This window comes from Bidens hawaiensis, unplaced genomic scaffold (assembly GCF_021521415.1).
Source record: "Bidens hawaiensis isolate Kalapana, Puna unplaced genomic scaffold, B.hawaiensis_p1.1 tig00020676_1, whole genome shotgun sequence".
In the NCBI taxonomy this organism is placed as follows: domain Eukaryota; kingdom Viridiplantae; phylum Streptophyta; class Magnoliopsida; order Asterales; family Asteraceae; genus Bidens; species Bidens hawaiensis.
In genome coordinates, this window is record NW_027493175.1 from 12,783 (window position 1) to 28,983 (window position 16,201).

At 35.4% G+C, this 16,201-nt stretch overlaps 2 protein-coding genes across 2 annotated transcripts; one reads left to right on the forward strand and one right to left on the reverse strand.

Annotated features, from left to right (window-relative positions):
- Positions 1–1,247: 1,247 nt before the first annotated feature.
- On the forward strand, positions 1,248–7,994 carry LOC143561451 (formin-like protein 6). Its single transcript, XM_077049539.1, has 5 exons — positions 1,248–1,377; positions 6,106–6,418; positions 6,495–6,694; positions 6,784–7,016; positions 7,091–7,994. The coding sequence occupies exons 1-5, from the start codon at positions 1,248–1,250 to the stop codon at positions 7,847–7,849; spliced, it is 1,635 nt and encodes a 544-aa protein (XP_076905654.1). The 3' UTR covers positions 7,850–7,994.
- A 2,590-nt stretch (positions 7,995–10,584) lies between these two features.
- On the reverse strand, positions 10,585–12,004 carry LOC143561452 (BTB/POZ and TAZ domain-containing protein 4-like). The gene is made up of 5 exons (XM_077049540.1): positions 11,750–12,004; positions 11,552–11,673; positions 11,164–11,470; positions 10,808–11,094; positions 10,585–10,726 (listed from the first exon to the last, which is right to left on the reverse strand). Exons 1-5 carry the CDS (start codon positions 12,002–12,004, stop codon positions 10,585–10,587), a joined length of 1,113 nt encoding a protein of 370 aa, XP_076905655.1.
- Positions 12,005–16,201: the final 4,197 nt, after the last annotated feature.

Consider the following 16,201-nt stretch of genomic DNA (forward strand, 5'->3'; position numbering starts at 1 on the left):
GGTTTTCAATATTAAATTTACGGACCGAAAGTGAATTTTAATGATGTGTGGAACATAAAGAACATTATTTAAACAGTAGGCTCAGTTTGGATCATGTAAGGTAGTATGGTCGGATCCTTTAATTGGAATAGAGTTTCCATTACCAAAGTATATAGACTTAACTAGAAAAGATGATACACAATTATTAATTTTACCTGGGTCCGAAGTGAGGTGTGCGGTAGCACTAGTATCTGTGTTCCACCGATCTTGACCATGGATATTCACTTGTTGCATAGTGTGGGCGAGGTCGGACAGGTTGTAATCTGTATACCCCCGGTGGAGAGGAGTTGGTGGACTAGGCCGAAGTGGATGGTTGAGATGGAGAAAATTGGGCCTGTCACCCCGGTCCGTTCCACTGGGCCGTCTACGGTGGAGGTAACTTTTGCTGGGCCATGTAAGCCGGTTGGGCCGGGTAAGGGGTGGGTGGTGGACTCCATGTGTTGGGCCATGGATTGTTTGCCTATGGCGGATGTTGTTGTTGTGAATACCCGCGACCACTAGAGAGCCCTCCGGAGTAGGTACCTCATCCACGATTGTACCCTTGACAATGGCTTCTTCCTTGATAACCCCTAACGCCACCATGACTTTGTGAATAACCACGACCTTGAGTACTAGAAGATTGGCCTTGATGATTAGGTTGTTCTGTCATGGTCGTAAGGACCGTAGAAGAGTTTCCTTGATGGGTGTGGTTTTTGATACACATCTTCTCGTGGTTGAGCATGGTGCGTGCATCATCCTATGATGGTGCGAGTTGATTAATAAGTGCACCAGCAACTGCATACTCTTGTGGTAAACCTTGAACTAATTGTGTGACCAACGTGGATTGAAAAACTAGTTGACCGACATCACCTAATTGATCAACGATTTCTTTGAGTTTTTGACAATATCCTTCTAGCGAGGAGCAAGTGATGAGGGTAAGGTTTGAGAATTGCTGATTGAGTTGACTGGCTCTAGTAGTTTTGTTATTGAGAAAGATGTTCCCAAGTTTTACCCATATGTTACGAGCAGTGGTGTTGCTTTCAATTACCCGGTTTAAGTAAATATCATTAATTGTACCGTTGATCCATTGGAGAACCAATGCGTTGATTTCTTTCCAAGCACCATAATCGTCGGAGTTCTCTGCAGGAGGTTCGGTGCCATCAATATGGTCGGAGACCTTATAAGCGGTTGCATGAAGGGTAAATAATTTTGTGCAAGCCTAGTAGGTGATGGTGGATCCATCTAGGGTTCGTATTTTGGTGTTTATGTTTGTGACAGAGTATGCAAGGTGTAAGACCGAAGGTTTGGGATCGGAGGAGGAGGCTGAAGTGTCTTTATCGTTGGCCATGGTGGTGGGTGGTTAGTGTTATTAATAAATGATGAACACAAAGTAAAAAAAAAATAACGAAGGGGATGAAGGATGGCGGCAAAGAAAAGAAATATTAGGGTTTGGTAAGACCTATCTGTGATATCATGAAGTAGGGGTGAGCAAATTAACCTTCATAACCGACATAACCGAACCGATTTTAACCGATAACCGATGGGTCAATTTAATGAATTTTTGAAAATCGTCAAATGTGGGTTGGTTTTGGTTAATGTTAATTCCAAACCTGTTATAACCGAACCGCCCCATTTATGTAACTATTAATCTAGAAATAAGGGTTTGGAAATTAGAATTAGTGAATGAGCAAGATATTTTTACACTTATTGCCGTTACAGAAAAATTTTTCCACGTCTATTAGGATTTAGGTTAATAATATTAGTGATATTGGTTATCATATTCATTCCAATGGTCCATAATAGTCGTTCTGAATTTCCATCCAAATTGTCATTTTGATTATTTAATATGTTAATTAGATATGTTATTCCATAAATTGCAATAAAAAAAGAAAATATATTTGAAATCCACAATACACTTAGCGACTATTCAGTGTCTATTCAGCGTTCACAATCATACAGAAGGATTGTTTATTTTGGTCACGGTTAACCGACCCATAACCGACTCGCTATAACCGTTAAAACCGATTATCCGAAACCGCCATGACGGATCGGTTATGGTTATGGTTATCTATTAACCGCTAATCGGTTATGGTTACGGGTTTGGCCAAAAACCGCTCCAAGCCGACCCATGCACACCCCTGCCATGAAGGAATGTGAAATTGGTTCCCCTTCATTAACATTCTCAACCCTTTAAATAGAGAAAAATACAATTATAAATAAGATACAATACAATCTCATAATTATATAAACTATTTACTAGAATTGTTTCCTATCTATCGACTAACACCAAATCCATCTATCAAGATAGTCATTTACGTTGTGTTCCTAAGAGTCACTTAATAGAAGAAAGGAAAAGAAAGGAAAGAAAACAAAAGATAAGTTGTGTTCCAGAGTTTTTGTTGGAAAGAAAAATCATTAAAGTGTGTGTTCCAGAGTTTCATTTAGAAGAGAAAAGGAAAGGAAAAGATGAGAAATAAAGAAGAAAATGGAAATTGGAAGGAAAGTGGGAAGAAAGGAAAGGAAAGAAAAGGAAAAAGAAGAAATAAAAGAAAAGAAAGGAAAGAAAAACTTTTTTTTCTTTTCCTTTCTCTTCTCAAGTGAACTCGGGAACACAGCGTTAGCGAACCTCCACTATACAAGTTGTGCCCGTCATATATGCATACTCACCATGAATCGATTTTATATCCTTGACCTAAAATCAGGATTGTTAGCGAACCTCCACCACCATTTTCGAAGAAATGCGATGTTAAAGCTTACCAAACTTTCCATACCCAACCATTCTTTTTCTTTTGATATCACTAAATCCTATATCACCGACAAGATCTTACAACCATTCCCATCCCTCCCAAACAAGTTTTAAACCACTAAAAAGGTTAGCCATCATGTATCAAAGGTGCTAGGTAGTCCAGTTTATCGGACTACAAGATTTATGGGATCAAAAAAATTTATCAAGACTAGTTTTTAATTTTAATACTTAGTATGCCTATACTAACTTTTATCCCTCATATCACGGGGTTGTTTTCATTTTTCGTTTCTAATATTTTTATATTTTTTGGATTTTAATTTTATTTATTGTAAAAAAGTTAATAATATATTTAGGGTGCAATATAAAAGGGTTTCACAAATAAATAAGATGTTATAGCTAGTTTAAAAGCTATCTGAGTTTGGTGAGACCCATGACCCGCTTATTTTTTTTTACTATAAAGTTGTTTCTTAATATAAATATTAAATAATATCTTTTTTTTGAAAAAAAAATTGGATATTAACTTTTAGTATATCCCTATTTTATAGGATTTTCATATCAAATATTTGGTGATATTAATTTTTAATATAATGAGATGTTATAACCCGTTTAAGGGTTATCTGGGTTTGGTGAGACCTAAACCCGTGAATTCAGGTCAAATGCATGAGAAGCCTCTATTTATAAATAAAACAATCTTGTTGTTTGAGAAAATGAACCTTTAAAGGTTTCGCTTATATATATTTAAGATATATTATACTATTGATGAATAAAAGTTTCATATGCATACACCTATTTATGATATTCTTATGATGTTGACCATTGTATTATTGTCCATTGCGTTCCTGTTGGTTTTTAAAGGGAATCCAAAGTTTTAATCATGCCTTCATGTAACGCAATTAAATTTTAGAAAAGGGCCCATTTGCAACTTACATACCACAATTTCCTAATAAGACAATTTTGTTCTCGTTTTCTTTTACGCATCAGATATTCACAATAATCTTTCTTTTTCTTTTTTGGATGGCATGTAGCGCAGTGGCTACATTTGTGAGCGATAAAACGCCGTAGGAGACCTACACCAAGGCAAACCCGAGTTTGAGCCTGGTGTCCAACCCCCAAAGGGTTATTTATTTGCGCTGGCTACTATCTTAGAAGGTAAATACACTCGAGGATTTCTCACAAGTGTGAATCAAACCCGGGGGCCAATGCCCCCTAGCCTCATAACTAACTCAGTGGAGGATTTGCCAAATGAGCTAGCCATCATTAACACAATTGAGCTAAATTTAAACCTTTTTATTTTTTTATTTCATAGACAGTTGTAGCTTATAGTACTATAATTCGAATGTTTTATACTTTTATATATGTATGTGTCAAGTCATGTGTGTACATATGGTGTTGGTGCAGCATTGATTATGTGCTCAAGCAAAGTATAATAAGTATGTACCTTACTTGTGATAGTGAAATTGGAATATCTTATTATTCACTGTCAAATCCTTTCTATATTGTTTCTTGATTTCTTTAAAAATATTATTTATCAAATTTTAAACATAAAACTTATGTATATTAGAAATTCCTTATAAGTTAAATTTAAACGCATTATCATGCACGTTCAAACATTACCAATACATTATTTGTGAATTTATGTAATAATATATTGACATAAAGATCTAAAACCAAATATAATAAAATAAAGCAGAATCCACTCTAGTATCACTTTATTCAACAGTGGCACCACAGATAAGTTTTTTTTGTAGAAAAGGCGAGTTGAGATTGATTTTGACATGACTTGATTTAATGATCATATTAACGTATGCTAATCATACAGATTAAACGCATTATATAATTGCAAAATCTAAAGTTTATACAAATGGTTTACTTTAGTCTACAACTTCAGTTGGCCTTTCGATCTAATGGCACGTAGTGATGATTAAGATTTAAAATTAAGGTCTCAGGTTTGAAATTTTATTCAAGAGATTTTCATGTAGCAGTGTGTTTACTCATTGATGATATTCTTAGATAAGTCAGACCACATCAAATCAATATAAACAGTTGACAACATGTCTTAAGAGCATTCCTAACCGGTTTCCTACCCTATATCCATATATATCATATAATTACATTAAAAAACACTGTATTTTCTCTCTTCTGTTTAATTAAATAATATTTTTTATACCTTTATAATTATATTTTCTATCTCTTTCACTCACAACTAATTTATGAGAATATTAAAAAAATTATACAGTATCTACAGTAAAACCTCAAATTTAACTTTCCAGGTATAAATTTTCTCTATCCTACTCACAACTACTCATAACCATACCATATAATTTACAAATTCTCCTTACATAATTTTAGAGAACAGACAGACAATGGTCTAAAAAGATGCATTGGGTATAAGTATTAATTTAAAAGAAGACAAGACGATATATAAAGGGCAAAATTATGAGCAGGTGATTTTGATAGTGTGTCCCGAGGGGAAGGAATTGGGGGTTGGCAAAGGAGAAAAGCAAAGGTAAGATGCTTAAAGTGACGTGGCCATGTACCACAAAAGAGACAGTCGGTGCCTATTGCATTCCACGTGACACTTCAAAAACGATATCACCATCATTCAATAATTACTTTTTCTTAACACCCACTAATTTATTTAAGCTAATTAAACACAGATTACTGAGTCTGTTAATCTAGTTAAATTAAAAAGTTGGATATCAAAACGTTTTAGTAAATATCCTTATACGTATAATTCATAAATTCCATTAAAATATAATCTCTACAATGTATCATATCGTTCATCCTACACGACGTAAATCTTATAAAAAATTATTGCTTATAAATAAATCGTTGAAACTAACAAAAGTATCTAAACTAGGACAATCGCTTCGCTTATTTTGTATCCAAACGGTAAGATCTTAATGATTTACTGGTTTAGTGGTTTTCACAATTAGTCCATAGTGAAACTGCTATCTATGTAAATCAAAACAGTCCGTTTAATTTTTTTTTATTATTTATAGCTATTTTATTTTGATTTTATCTAAGCAATTATAATATAATCATGAACCACATTTCTTATTTAAATAAAAGCTAATTATTCTTTCATTTCAAAAATATAACAAAGGTTTAGACCGTCAAACAAGTAAAATTGGTCTGGTCTGTAGTCTATTTAGTTTGTCATTCTTAAAAACCTGGTGGTTTGATTAAAAGCTTTTATAATAGTTCCATTAAAAAAAATAAAAAAAATAGTGAGGTTTGCCTTTTCCATTAACATCAAGACCTTAAATTCATCCAATAAAGTCCAACCATTAATTTCCCCTTATTCCAGAACGAATATTCCCAAAGGCAATTTACCCCAGCTCCGCCACCGCCACCTCCGCCCCCACCACCACCACTGCCGCCAGCAATGCTACCGCAGCAGAAGATGAGAATATCTCCAATGAAACCGTCTTTTACTCAACAACCGGCAATGCAGGAATCAAGAAGCCTTAGTCCTAAAGTAATCCCGGGAATAATGGAAGAAAAGCCGTTCGAGAATGTTAACAGCAATGGTGTTGAAGCTGATGATGCAGACGGGTTGAAACCGAAGCTGAAGCCTCTACACTGGGACAAAGTGCGGGCAACTTCCGATAGAGCAACCGTGTGGGATCAGTTAAAATCAAGCTCCTTCCAGTAAGTATACTTACACTGAAACACACATCATTTAGACATTTAGTCCATAAATGCTCAATATGTATGATTTCCCTAGATTAAATGAGGATATGATGGAATCCTTATTCGGATGCAACTCGAGTGGCCCGGCAAAAAAAGAAGAGCCCCGTCGATCAGTTCTACCTCCAGTCGTAAAGGAAAACCGAGTCTTAGATCCAAAAAAGTCACAAAACATAGCAATTCTCCTGAGAGCATTAAATGTAACCAGAGATGAAGTTGCTGACGCACTTCTAGACGGTAATTTAGTTACAGATTACAAAACTTTTATAAATTTTGTTACTTTTAGACTTTAGTTTAACAAGTGTATTGTATTGTGTTTATAACAGGGAATCCTGAAGGGTTAGGCGCAGAGCTATTAGAAACACTGGTAAAGATGGCTCCAACCAAAGAAGAAGAGATCAAACTTAGAAATTATAAAGGTGACGTGTCAAAGCTCGGGTCTGCAGAGCGGTTTCTAAAGGCGATACTTGATATACCATTTGCATTCAAAAGAGTTGAAGCCATGCTAAACTTTGATACAGAAGTTAAATACCTCAGGACTTCCTTTTTAACTCTAGAGGTATTTCATTTCATAAATAAAGTATTTTTATATATTTTGTTAACTCACTCATTGTGTATACGAATATCTATCAGGATGCAAGTGAGGAGCTAAAGAACAGCCGTCTGTTTCTTAAGCTTCTTGAAGCTGTGTTAAGAACGGGTAACCGAATGAATGTCGGTACCAATCGTGGTGAAGCCACAGCTTTTAAACTAGACACGCTTTTAAAACTAGTGGATATAAAAGGAACCGATGGCAAAACCACATTACTTCACTTTGTAGTTCAAGGAATCATCAGATCAGAATACTCAGATCATGAAGCTAAAAACAACAGTTTCAAGAATCAAGGTCTGCAAGTTGTTGGCGGGTTGAGTAGAGAATTAAGCAATGTTAAAAAAGCAGCGGGAATGGATTCAGATGTGTTAAGCGGGTACGTAACAAAGCCTGAAATCGGGCTTCAAAAGATTAGAATAACGGGTCATGAAAAGGCCGACACGCAAGGAATGTTTTTTGAGTCGATGAAGAAGTTTTTGAAAGAAGCGGAAATTGAAATTGCAAAAATCAAGATTGATGAAAGAAAGGCGTTGGCGTCTGTAAGAGACGTGACTGAGTATTTTCATGGTGATACTGCGCGTGAAGGAGCACAACCGTTCAGAATATTTATGATTGTGAGGGATTTTCTAGGGATATTGGATCGGGTTTGCAAAGAGGTTGGTCAAATGCAGGATAGAACCATGATGGGTTCGGCAAGATCGTTCAGGATCGCTCCCACTGCATCGTTACCGGTTTTGGATAGATATAACGTGCATCACGATATTAGTTCTGTTGATGACAGCGCGTATTCTTCTCCGTGAAATGCAGCTTGTACAAAATAGGTGTATGTTGCTATTTTGAAATTATGAGTGAGTCCAAATGATGATGAAGATGGATGCTTTTAACTGGTATAGAATACATACTTGATAATAGAAGTAATCTTGTTTCCTTGTATACATTCTTAACAGAAAAAATAATGTTCATTAAGGGCATTATGCTATAATTTGAAGTTTAGTAGAGCATTATTATTTTTCTTAACATGGAGTGCTCAATATTTGAATACTAATTTTAATTTTTTTCAGTATGTTATAAATCTTGTCTGTTGAACACCTTTACCAAATCATGACATAAAAATTAGGGTATGTTTTGACTAAGTTTAGATTAAGTTTAGATCCTAATACATGAGTACAAAAGTAAAAGAGCATCTTTAAATTGTTATGATTATTGGCACTATTCTATTAAGAACAAAATGTGCAAGATTGAAATGACTTACCGCACACCAGGTGACTGATAGTCTGATAGCAGACGAGTGAGTGAGGGTTGATTGAATTGAAGCTAATAAAAAGATAACTCGATGTACATTGCAAGCTTCAGACAGTAATGACGCTGGAAGAACTTAGACAAAAGCTATGATTTTCAGACGTTGAATTGGGGCAAATTGTAGGGTTTACTTTTGCGACGGAGTTTAAGCTACTGTTGTTGGTCTGTCAGTTACTTTCAGCCTTCCAGGGGTTTAAAGTTTAGACAGTACAGTCTTTGGGCCTATAGATGACCAAACGGGCCACACCCCGTAGGTCTGGTTGAGCCCAAACTTGTATACTGCTGCCAATCTGCCATTATTCGTAGGGGTGTTCACGATCTGGTTTTCGTGGTTTTTGGGTCAAACCGTTGATAACGGTTTTTGATTTTTGTAAACCAAAACAACCAAAACTGAACCGTAGAACTTCTAAACCGAACCGAACCAAACCGTTAGTAACGGTTTGGTTTCGCAGTTTGGGCTTGTTGGATTTTTATACAAGATGTCCAAATTAATGCATAATATATTTTTAGTAATGTTGTCATATGTTTGTATAATTTAACAAGCATAAACAAGTCATTAAGAAATAAGTGAAACATGAGTTGAAGCCACAAACTGTAATTAGAAAACCTATGGATTTGGGCTCTGCCCATCTTTTTCTTAACCATTATTGTTCAATTTAGCAATACATATCTTATATACTTTAAATTAATTATGTATAGTAATAAATTTGAACATATATATACATATAAAATATAAATATTTATAAATTTAAAATAATTAATCCACACGGTCCGGTTTAGTGTTATACGTTTGGTTTTTGTTGTAAACCGTAAACCAAACCGTTTGCTACGGTTTGAATTTTTTGAAACCGACCGACCGATAGTTAGTGAAAAAAACCAACCGTAAAACCAAAACGATGACCGGTTTGAACGGTTTCACGGTTTCGAACCAAACCATAAACACCCCTAATTATTCCCCCCGATTTTGGTCCTCTTGGGCCCCTGTCTTGGGTGATGGAACATTGAACCTCGCCTCAACCTGTCATATGATTAATTAAATTTCAATATATAACCACATCCCGATTTAATAATAATAATAATAATAACAATAATAACAAATTATTTAATAATGCTTGAATCCACTATGTAAATAAATATGTTTTCTCTTAAACCACCAAACCAAATATAATGCTACTGCAAATAGTCTTTAGGCAAGGCTTTCTTAGCTGCTGGATAAAGTAAAAATTAGCCTCATAAAAGCAAGTAGTGGGAGTAGCCCGACTCAATCAAAAGTGATAATCAGTACCTTTTGGTTATGGTCATTAAATGATAATAGTTAAGGTATTTTTATAGTGGTTCGAGAGTGATAAGAAGATAGCACTAGAAGTAGATACCCCCCCCCCCCATCATTGTTGACGAGGTACTAGAATATTAGACCCAACTCAACAAACAACGGACACCCAACACCGTGTATCCTCTTATGGGATTCATGTAGTTACAGTATCTATTGTGACCTGAGAGGACGAAACCGACACAACGCATCATAACAACATCGATCTGAACCAGGATTGTCTTCTCCTGCATTGCTACCCGAGTCCTTGCCGTCACCAACAGTGTGGTTTTTTTTAGCAACAATTGTCTTCTTTATTATGTTAACGCCTATGCTGAGCAGGGATCTTGTTGATACACATTTATTGCGTGTAGGTGCGATCAAGTCACACTATATGCCTCTGTGCTTTCACTATGATCTTACATTTGTCTAGTTACGCAATGCCTTGGTAGAATGGTAGGAACCTCATACGATTTGAAACTCCTTGAAGGAGAGCTGGAGTATGGCGCTCGTGTGTGTCAGACTTCGAATTTAATCTACTTCCGTTCAGTCTATTCAGTCACATTCAATTTTACCTTACCAATTTGTAGACACCACTATGGTTGTTCAATCACTGAGCTACAAATTGCTCTATATGTGACATGATAACAAAATAATTATCATTGCTTTTACTTCTTTATAACATCACAAAAAACCATAGGACGGAATACATACATGATTAGTCAATTGGGTGAATATAGATTAGAAGTGTTGGACTTCCTCAATATTTCGTCCTGATTCATGAAGATTTCAGTGTACATACAGCTGTACAATAAAGGCAAGAACAAAATATACACCATACTTATGTTCTTGTGTGTGATTATGGATACAAAACGACAACAGTTGCAAATTTTATTCTATTACTATACCCGTTGCTAACCCTCGCCCTCATAATGATGCCAACGTGAAATATGGGGCTCCGGTAATACTCTTCGTTCTCATTATTTTCTTCGCCAATATCTTCAACTTCATATCATCCTTATTCTTTTTCTTGTTCTTCTTTTCTTTCATCATCCTCTGCTTCAACTTCCTATTACCAAACAAGTAAAAGCTTAATAATAATATCAACCTTGGTATTATTATTATTATTATTATTATTAACACGACGCACTTGCATAAAGGAACCCTGCAAACATCAGAATCAGCACAGATTCGCGAATGCAACTCCAAAAGCTGCTTCATTCTTTTGCAATGAGGACAACCACCAGCAACTCTCAACTTGCATCCACAAAAATGCTGAAGAAGAGATTCAAGCCCTTTGTTAGCTTCATACCTGCAAGCTTCTCGATCATGTGGCTTACAACCGTCTCTGCATATATGAACAAGTGTTTCCATTGCCTCATATAACTCAAGATAAACTTTCCTCTCATTCAACTTCCTCATCTTCTCTTTTTGCCTCTAAATAACCAAAACTATATACTAATCAGAAAAACATATAGGAAATCGATCAAACATGCATATGCTTACATGGTCTTCAAACTTTAAGGATTCAAGGAGCTTCTTCTCAATATGTGGATGACTCGCTTTCATGGCCTTCCATCCTGCAGAGGAAGATGCTCCTTGGAAGCACATTAACACGAACCGCTGGCAAATGATTGTAAGCCTAGGAGCATCACATAACACTGATAGCTGAAACACATCAACTACGTTTTCCATGTTCAGCAATCTGTGTTCGAGTTGGTACTCGCATTCTTGTTTCAATTGCGGTACTGCAAATGCATGCGAAAGTACCAAAAGGGACAGTATGTGTTCCTCCATTTGCGCTTCTTCATAGCTACACATAATAAATAAAACATAACCATATAGATATAAAAGTTGTAATAAATTAAACACATGAAGAGTATATAACATATACCATGAAGAGTACAAGAAGCGCATAAATATGCGAACAGCTTCTGGTGGGACACCATTAATCGAAATTTTATGCTTGCGTCTCGATTTCTTAAACATGCTTCTGAAAACCGGAGATGCAATACCCTGAAAGAATGGAATTAATCAAAGTGATGTTAAACTTTACATGAAGAATACTTATATATAGAATAATTAGACTTACAAGAATACTAGCATGTGCATAGATGATGGAATCGGTGTTGGTATGAATCTCAACATCTGCTCTGTAAGCTTCATCAAAAAGGCAGTCCCACGATCCCCTAGCTTGAGAGATGGTACAATTTCTTCCTATCAATGTTGGCCTGTTTTTGTTCAGACTGCAACATTTCTGTTGATTGATGTATTTTGTTGATGGAGCAGATAATGGAGGAGGCACAGGCTCGATTTTGTTGGCGGCATCTTCATGGCTATTTTCCATAACTTGTTTGCCTCTGATTTCAAGTGTTCACCTGTCGAATGACAACGATTGATCCTTAATGATAAAATACGGTTACAAATTATATGTTCACCAGTCTGTTAATATGAATTGAAATGTATTAGTTGCCAATTCAGTTCTTTGTGACTAGGTGATAAACCAAATCACGTAGGGGTCATCTATACACACACCACCTAACATCTAATTCGAAACTGTTTCAAACCATTGCTGTTTTGACCAAGAATTTTCATAGTTTGAACGTCAATGTTCAAAACGTCGCAGTCCAGAAATGTGCAGACGGCCGTTCTGACCAATTATTTTTGAAGTTTGACTTTCTTTTTCAAAACGGCTAGTGTTTTGTGGATGACCATCATATATGGTTGATGTAGCTATCGCATGACCCATTCCAATGACATGCATTCACATATTTAACATTTTAACGTAGATCGCGCATTGCAAGTCGATTAATTGGAATCCAATACGTATCACAAATCTCAGTTAATTGGCAAATAATTTGGAATCCAGTTCTAGATTCGCATTCCGATTAAATCAAAAACGAGAAACTTAATTACCTAATATATAGCAGAGAATTAAAAACAATATGATGGCGAAACTGATCGAGCGAAATATCTGAATACGGCTTCGTTAGCGAGAATTGAATTAAGCCTAAACCAAGGTCAATATTAATGTATGCATGTGTTTGAACGTGAATGCATGCACGTATTCAATATATATATATATATATCGACGCCGGCACCAGCAATAGAGGCGTGGGTCGTTGTTTCCAGCCACCAATCACCGGCGTAGATTGGTGGTGGATTCCTAGCTAGGCTATTCAAGGGAGAAGAAAAGGATGCAACGACCCAAAAACATATAAATTAAACCGTTTAGATAAAGAAGCAAATGAGTGATTTACAATAATTGTCCTTGGGTTTTTTCAAATTAACATTATTTTTGGTCTACTTAAACAACGGACGAAAATAATTATGACTTTCTATTTCAAACCAAATAGCTTTAATGGGAGATGTTTAAATCATAATTCAAATAATATTAGACAACACTACGATACACACATGGTTTACGTAACCGCCGCACTTTCTCTGATCCCTCATTACTTTGATTAATTTTAATGCATTATGTACAAGTGTGTTATATAGCCTGATACAATATAAAACACAGGGAAGCGCTCCTTGTCCCTGCAGTAAGCATCAAATATTAAGCTACTCTCTCCATGCATATTCTCTTACATACTTCATTGTTTGAGTTTGAGTTTGGTTACAAGACCCAACAGCTCTCTTTGTAATAACCGTCTCCAAGGATTTAAATACCTCGGCCAAGCTGGAAAAAAAAGGCCCATAGCCTTAACGAGTAACGAAATATATAAGCTAATTTTTTTAAACAAGACTTAATGTTATAACAATAAACATACAAAAATATATTATTAAAATCAAATACCGTAATAATTAACGATTAACCAATGATTCGTGAAACTCTCCTAAGTCCTAGCATTGGAAAAAAAATAGCTTGGTCCTTGGTTGCTAGCTTGGTCAACCGTGGAGGAGCCTGGTGGTTAACAACGAACCAACAGGTGGTCGGCTGGGTTGGCCGTTGTTCAGCATTCGCAAAGAAGGAAAGTACCAAAGAGAAATTTCAATCGACCACTGTTTCTTTTATTTTGCATCGGGTTTTTATTTAATTTTTTTTAGTTTTTAGTTTTAGTTTGGGCCCAATAATTTAAACTTAATTAAATAGATTATGGATAAAAAATAATTTGAGGCCCATAATTATAAGATGGTAAAGAGCAATTCATATTTTATAAATTTTATATTTTTAAATGTATATATAAAAAATATAGATAAAAAAATTTTGGTCCCTAAAAATTATGTGCCCCGGCCGACGGTCCAACCGGCGCCACCCTCAAGCCAGCCTTATGTATTTGTATTGAATAAGACATTCAGACCTTTAAGCACAAGTGCAGTACGTGCAGGGCCGGCCCGTTAGTTATAAGAAGCAAAGCTAGGGCTTTGGGCCTCCAAAATAAAAAGGCCCCCAATTTTTTAAAAAAGATTATAGTTTATATATATATATATATATATATAATAAGTACATGTATTCAAAGTAACAATTGTGATCCTGGATGAGAGGTAAGACTTATTTTCTTTATTTATGGTCATTGGTTCAATCCCTGATCTCTACATTTATTTCCTCTTTTTTTTCTCTATTGTTTTATTTTCTGCAATTTGACTTTTTTGCAGCACAATAATCAAAATCAACCTTTTATGAAATTAAATAGTAAGTCATTTTGAAAGAATAGAATATATATAAAACAATATCTTAATTAATTTAGATTAATTTTAACATATGAAAAATTAAATGTGAGTTCATTTACTATAATTGTTTTCACAGTTTTCCTTTGTTTTTTGCGTCATTAATTTTTATAATTTAATTACATCATTTTAATTCAAAGTTTTACTCATTTTACAACATAATAACACACACCAATATAAAATAAAAAATTATAAAAAGGCCTCATATTTTTACTTCGTTTTAGGCCACCAAAATGGTTGGGCCGGTACTGAGTACGTGGTTCTGGGCAAAGCATGTAAGCGAGCCTGAGTGGCTCCAATAAATCTATACTCCATATTTTAATAGCATTAAACCAATTTTTTTTGTGCTCGTCCAAATTATGATTGTATTTTAAGGGGTTGGTATGAGTTCTTCATTGCTTTCCTTCACCTGGGTGATGCCCATAATATGTTTGATGTAATGTCTAAAACAAATTATACGTAGTACTAGAAAATGTTTGCATGGTGTGGCTTAATTAATTAGCAGCCTATATTTATTTAAGCAAACACAAACTCATGAGCTATTTTAGGTGTTATTTTGAGGATCTTTGAAAATCCTAACAATCATGTGTTGTAAGTTGTAACTTTGATTATTGGCAACTGGATATGGGGTTTGTTTTGATCACTCTATTCCTAAATCCAAATTTGGAAACACTTGTGTCACCAATCATGTCCGTTTTTATCATCAAGCTACACATCAAGTTATCAACACTGATAATTGATCTAAGTAAGAATAATGTCAAGTTTATGTTAGATTATTTTTCATATCTGAGTCTTCGACGACTTTCAATGGTGAGTATGATTTTTGCGTCGGTCTTAGCGTAACAATTAGGTTATAATTTTCAATATGCATTTCCAATTTTCCATATAATACTTGTGTTTCAGATGGCCTAGGGGCTTCAAAACATAAAGCTACAAGCATGGTTAAAAAAACACCCAAAATTGCATAATATCCTTGTGTGTAGATAAAATATCAAATAAAAGTCATTTGTAAGGGAAGTATTAATTTCTAAGAATATGTGCCCCTCCATTGTATACTTATGCAAGTGTAACATAAATATTTTCCTTCTTTTCTAGCTAATATACAACAACAATTCAATGTTTTTTTTCATTGTTCTCTCTTTTATCTTTATTGATCTGCAATACTCTAGTTTTCTTGGTGGCACAAGTATGACAACTATACTTGCTATCACTATTGAGGTTAACACTACTCATCCTTACTATAGAGGTAGGGTAATAAAAGTGACCCGCAGACCTAAGAAAGAGATCCACGGATCACGAATAACACCCACGGGTCATCAACGATACTCGCGGATGAAGATCCGCGGACCACATGAAACTCCACACAAGGAAGAAACAATAGGAACCCCTTATGTGGTAAGAAAGAGCAATTGTAACAATATAGTTCTAGAATATTACCACAACATTCTCCGACAGAGACGTCAGCCATAAGAGAGAGACAGCTGGACACTTGATAACAACCATAAACGTGGTCAGGCTGTCACGAGCAATCAAGGCACGACACATGTCCATTCAGGTAGAAAGGAATATTCTAGATAGTGACAACTTCGCCAATCACCTTCCCCCATCCCCGCTTATAAATACCTTCATCATCTTCATGAGGTATTCATTCACTCCTCACATATTACATCAATTACTTTGTACTTCGTACTTTCTCCTGTCACAGTACAATACTTATTCTCATGCCAGAGAGTGGTTACGGGAAGACCCCCTGTCCTTCCCATAGTGAGTCTCACGATGTCTGTTTTACAGGAACATAGCTGAGATCTGATTACGTTTGACTTGTGGGTTCGTGTTATAGTTAATACTTGGTGGAAACATAGATCCAATCCCC

What these genes read in the sequence shown, in the direction of transcription:
- LOC143561451 (XM_077049539.1), top strand. Translation starts at nt 1,248, where the DNA reads ATGGTGGATCCATCTAGGGTTCGTATTTTGGTGTTTATGTTTGTGACA. An exon ending in TTAAAATCAAGCTCCTTCCA is followed by an intron (nt 6,419 to 6,494) that starts GTAAGTATACTT and finishes TGATTTCCCTAG; the next exon opens with ATTAAATGAGGATATGATGG. An exon ending in CTTCCTTTTTAACTCTAGAG is followed by an intron (nt 7,017 to 7,090) that starts GTATTTCATTTC and finishes AATATCTATCAG; the next exon opens with GATGCAAGTGAGGAGCTAAA.
- LOC143561452 (XM_077049540.1), bottom strand. Translation starts at nt 12,004, where the DNA reads ATGGAAAATAGCCATGAAGATGCCGCCAACAAAATCGAGCCTGTGCCT. An exon ending in CCTTAAAGTTTGAAGACCAT is followed by an intron (nt 11,095 to 11,163) that starts GTAAGCATATGC and finishes TTGGTTATTTAG; the next exon opens with AGGCAAAAAGAGAAGATGAG. An exon ending in TGCAGGGTTCCTTTATGCAA is followed by an intron (nt 10,727 to 10,807) that starts GTGCGTCGTGTT and finishes GTTTGGTAATAG; the next exon opens with GAAGTTGAAGCAGAGGATGA.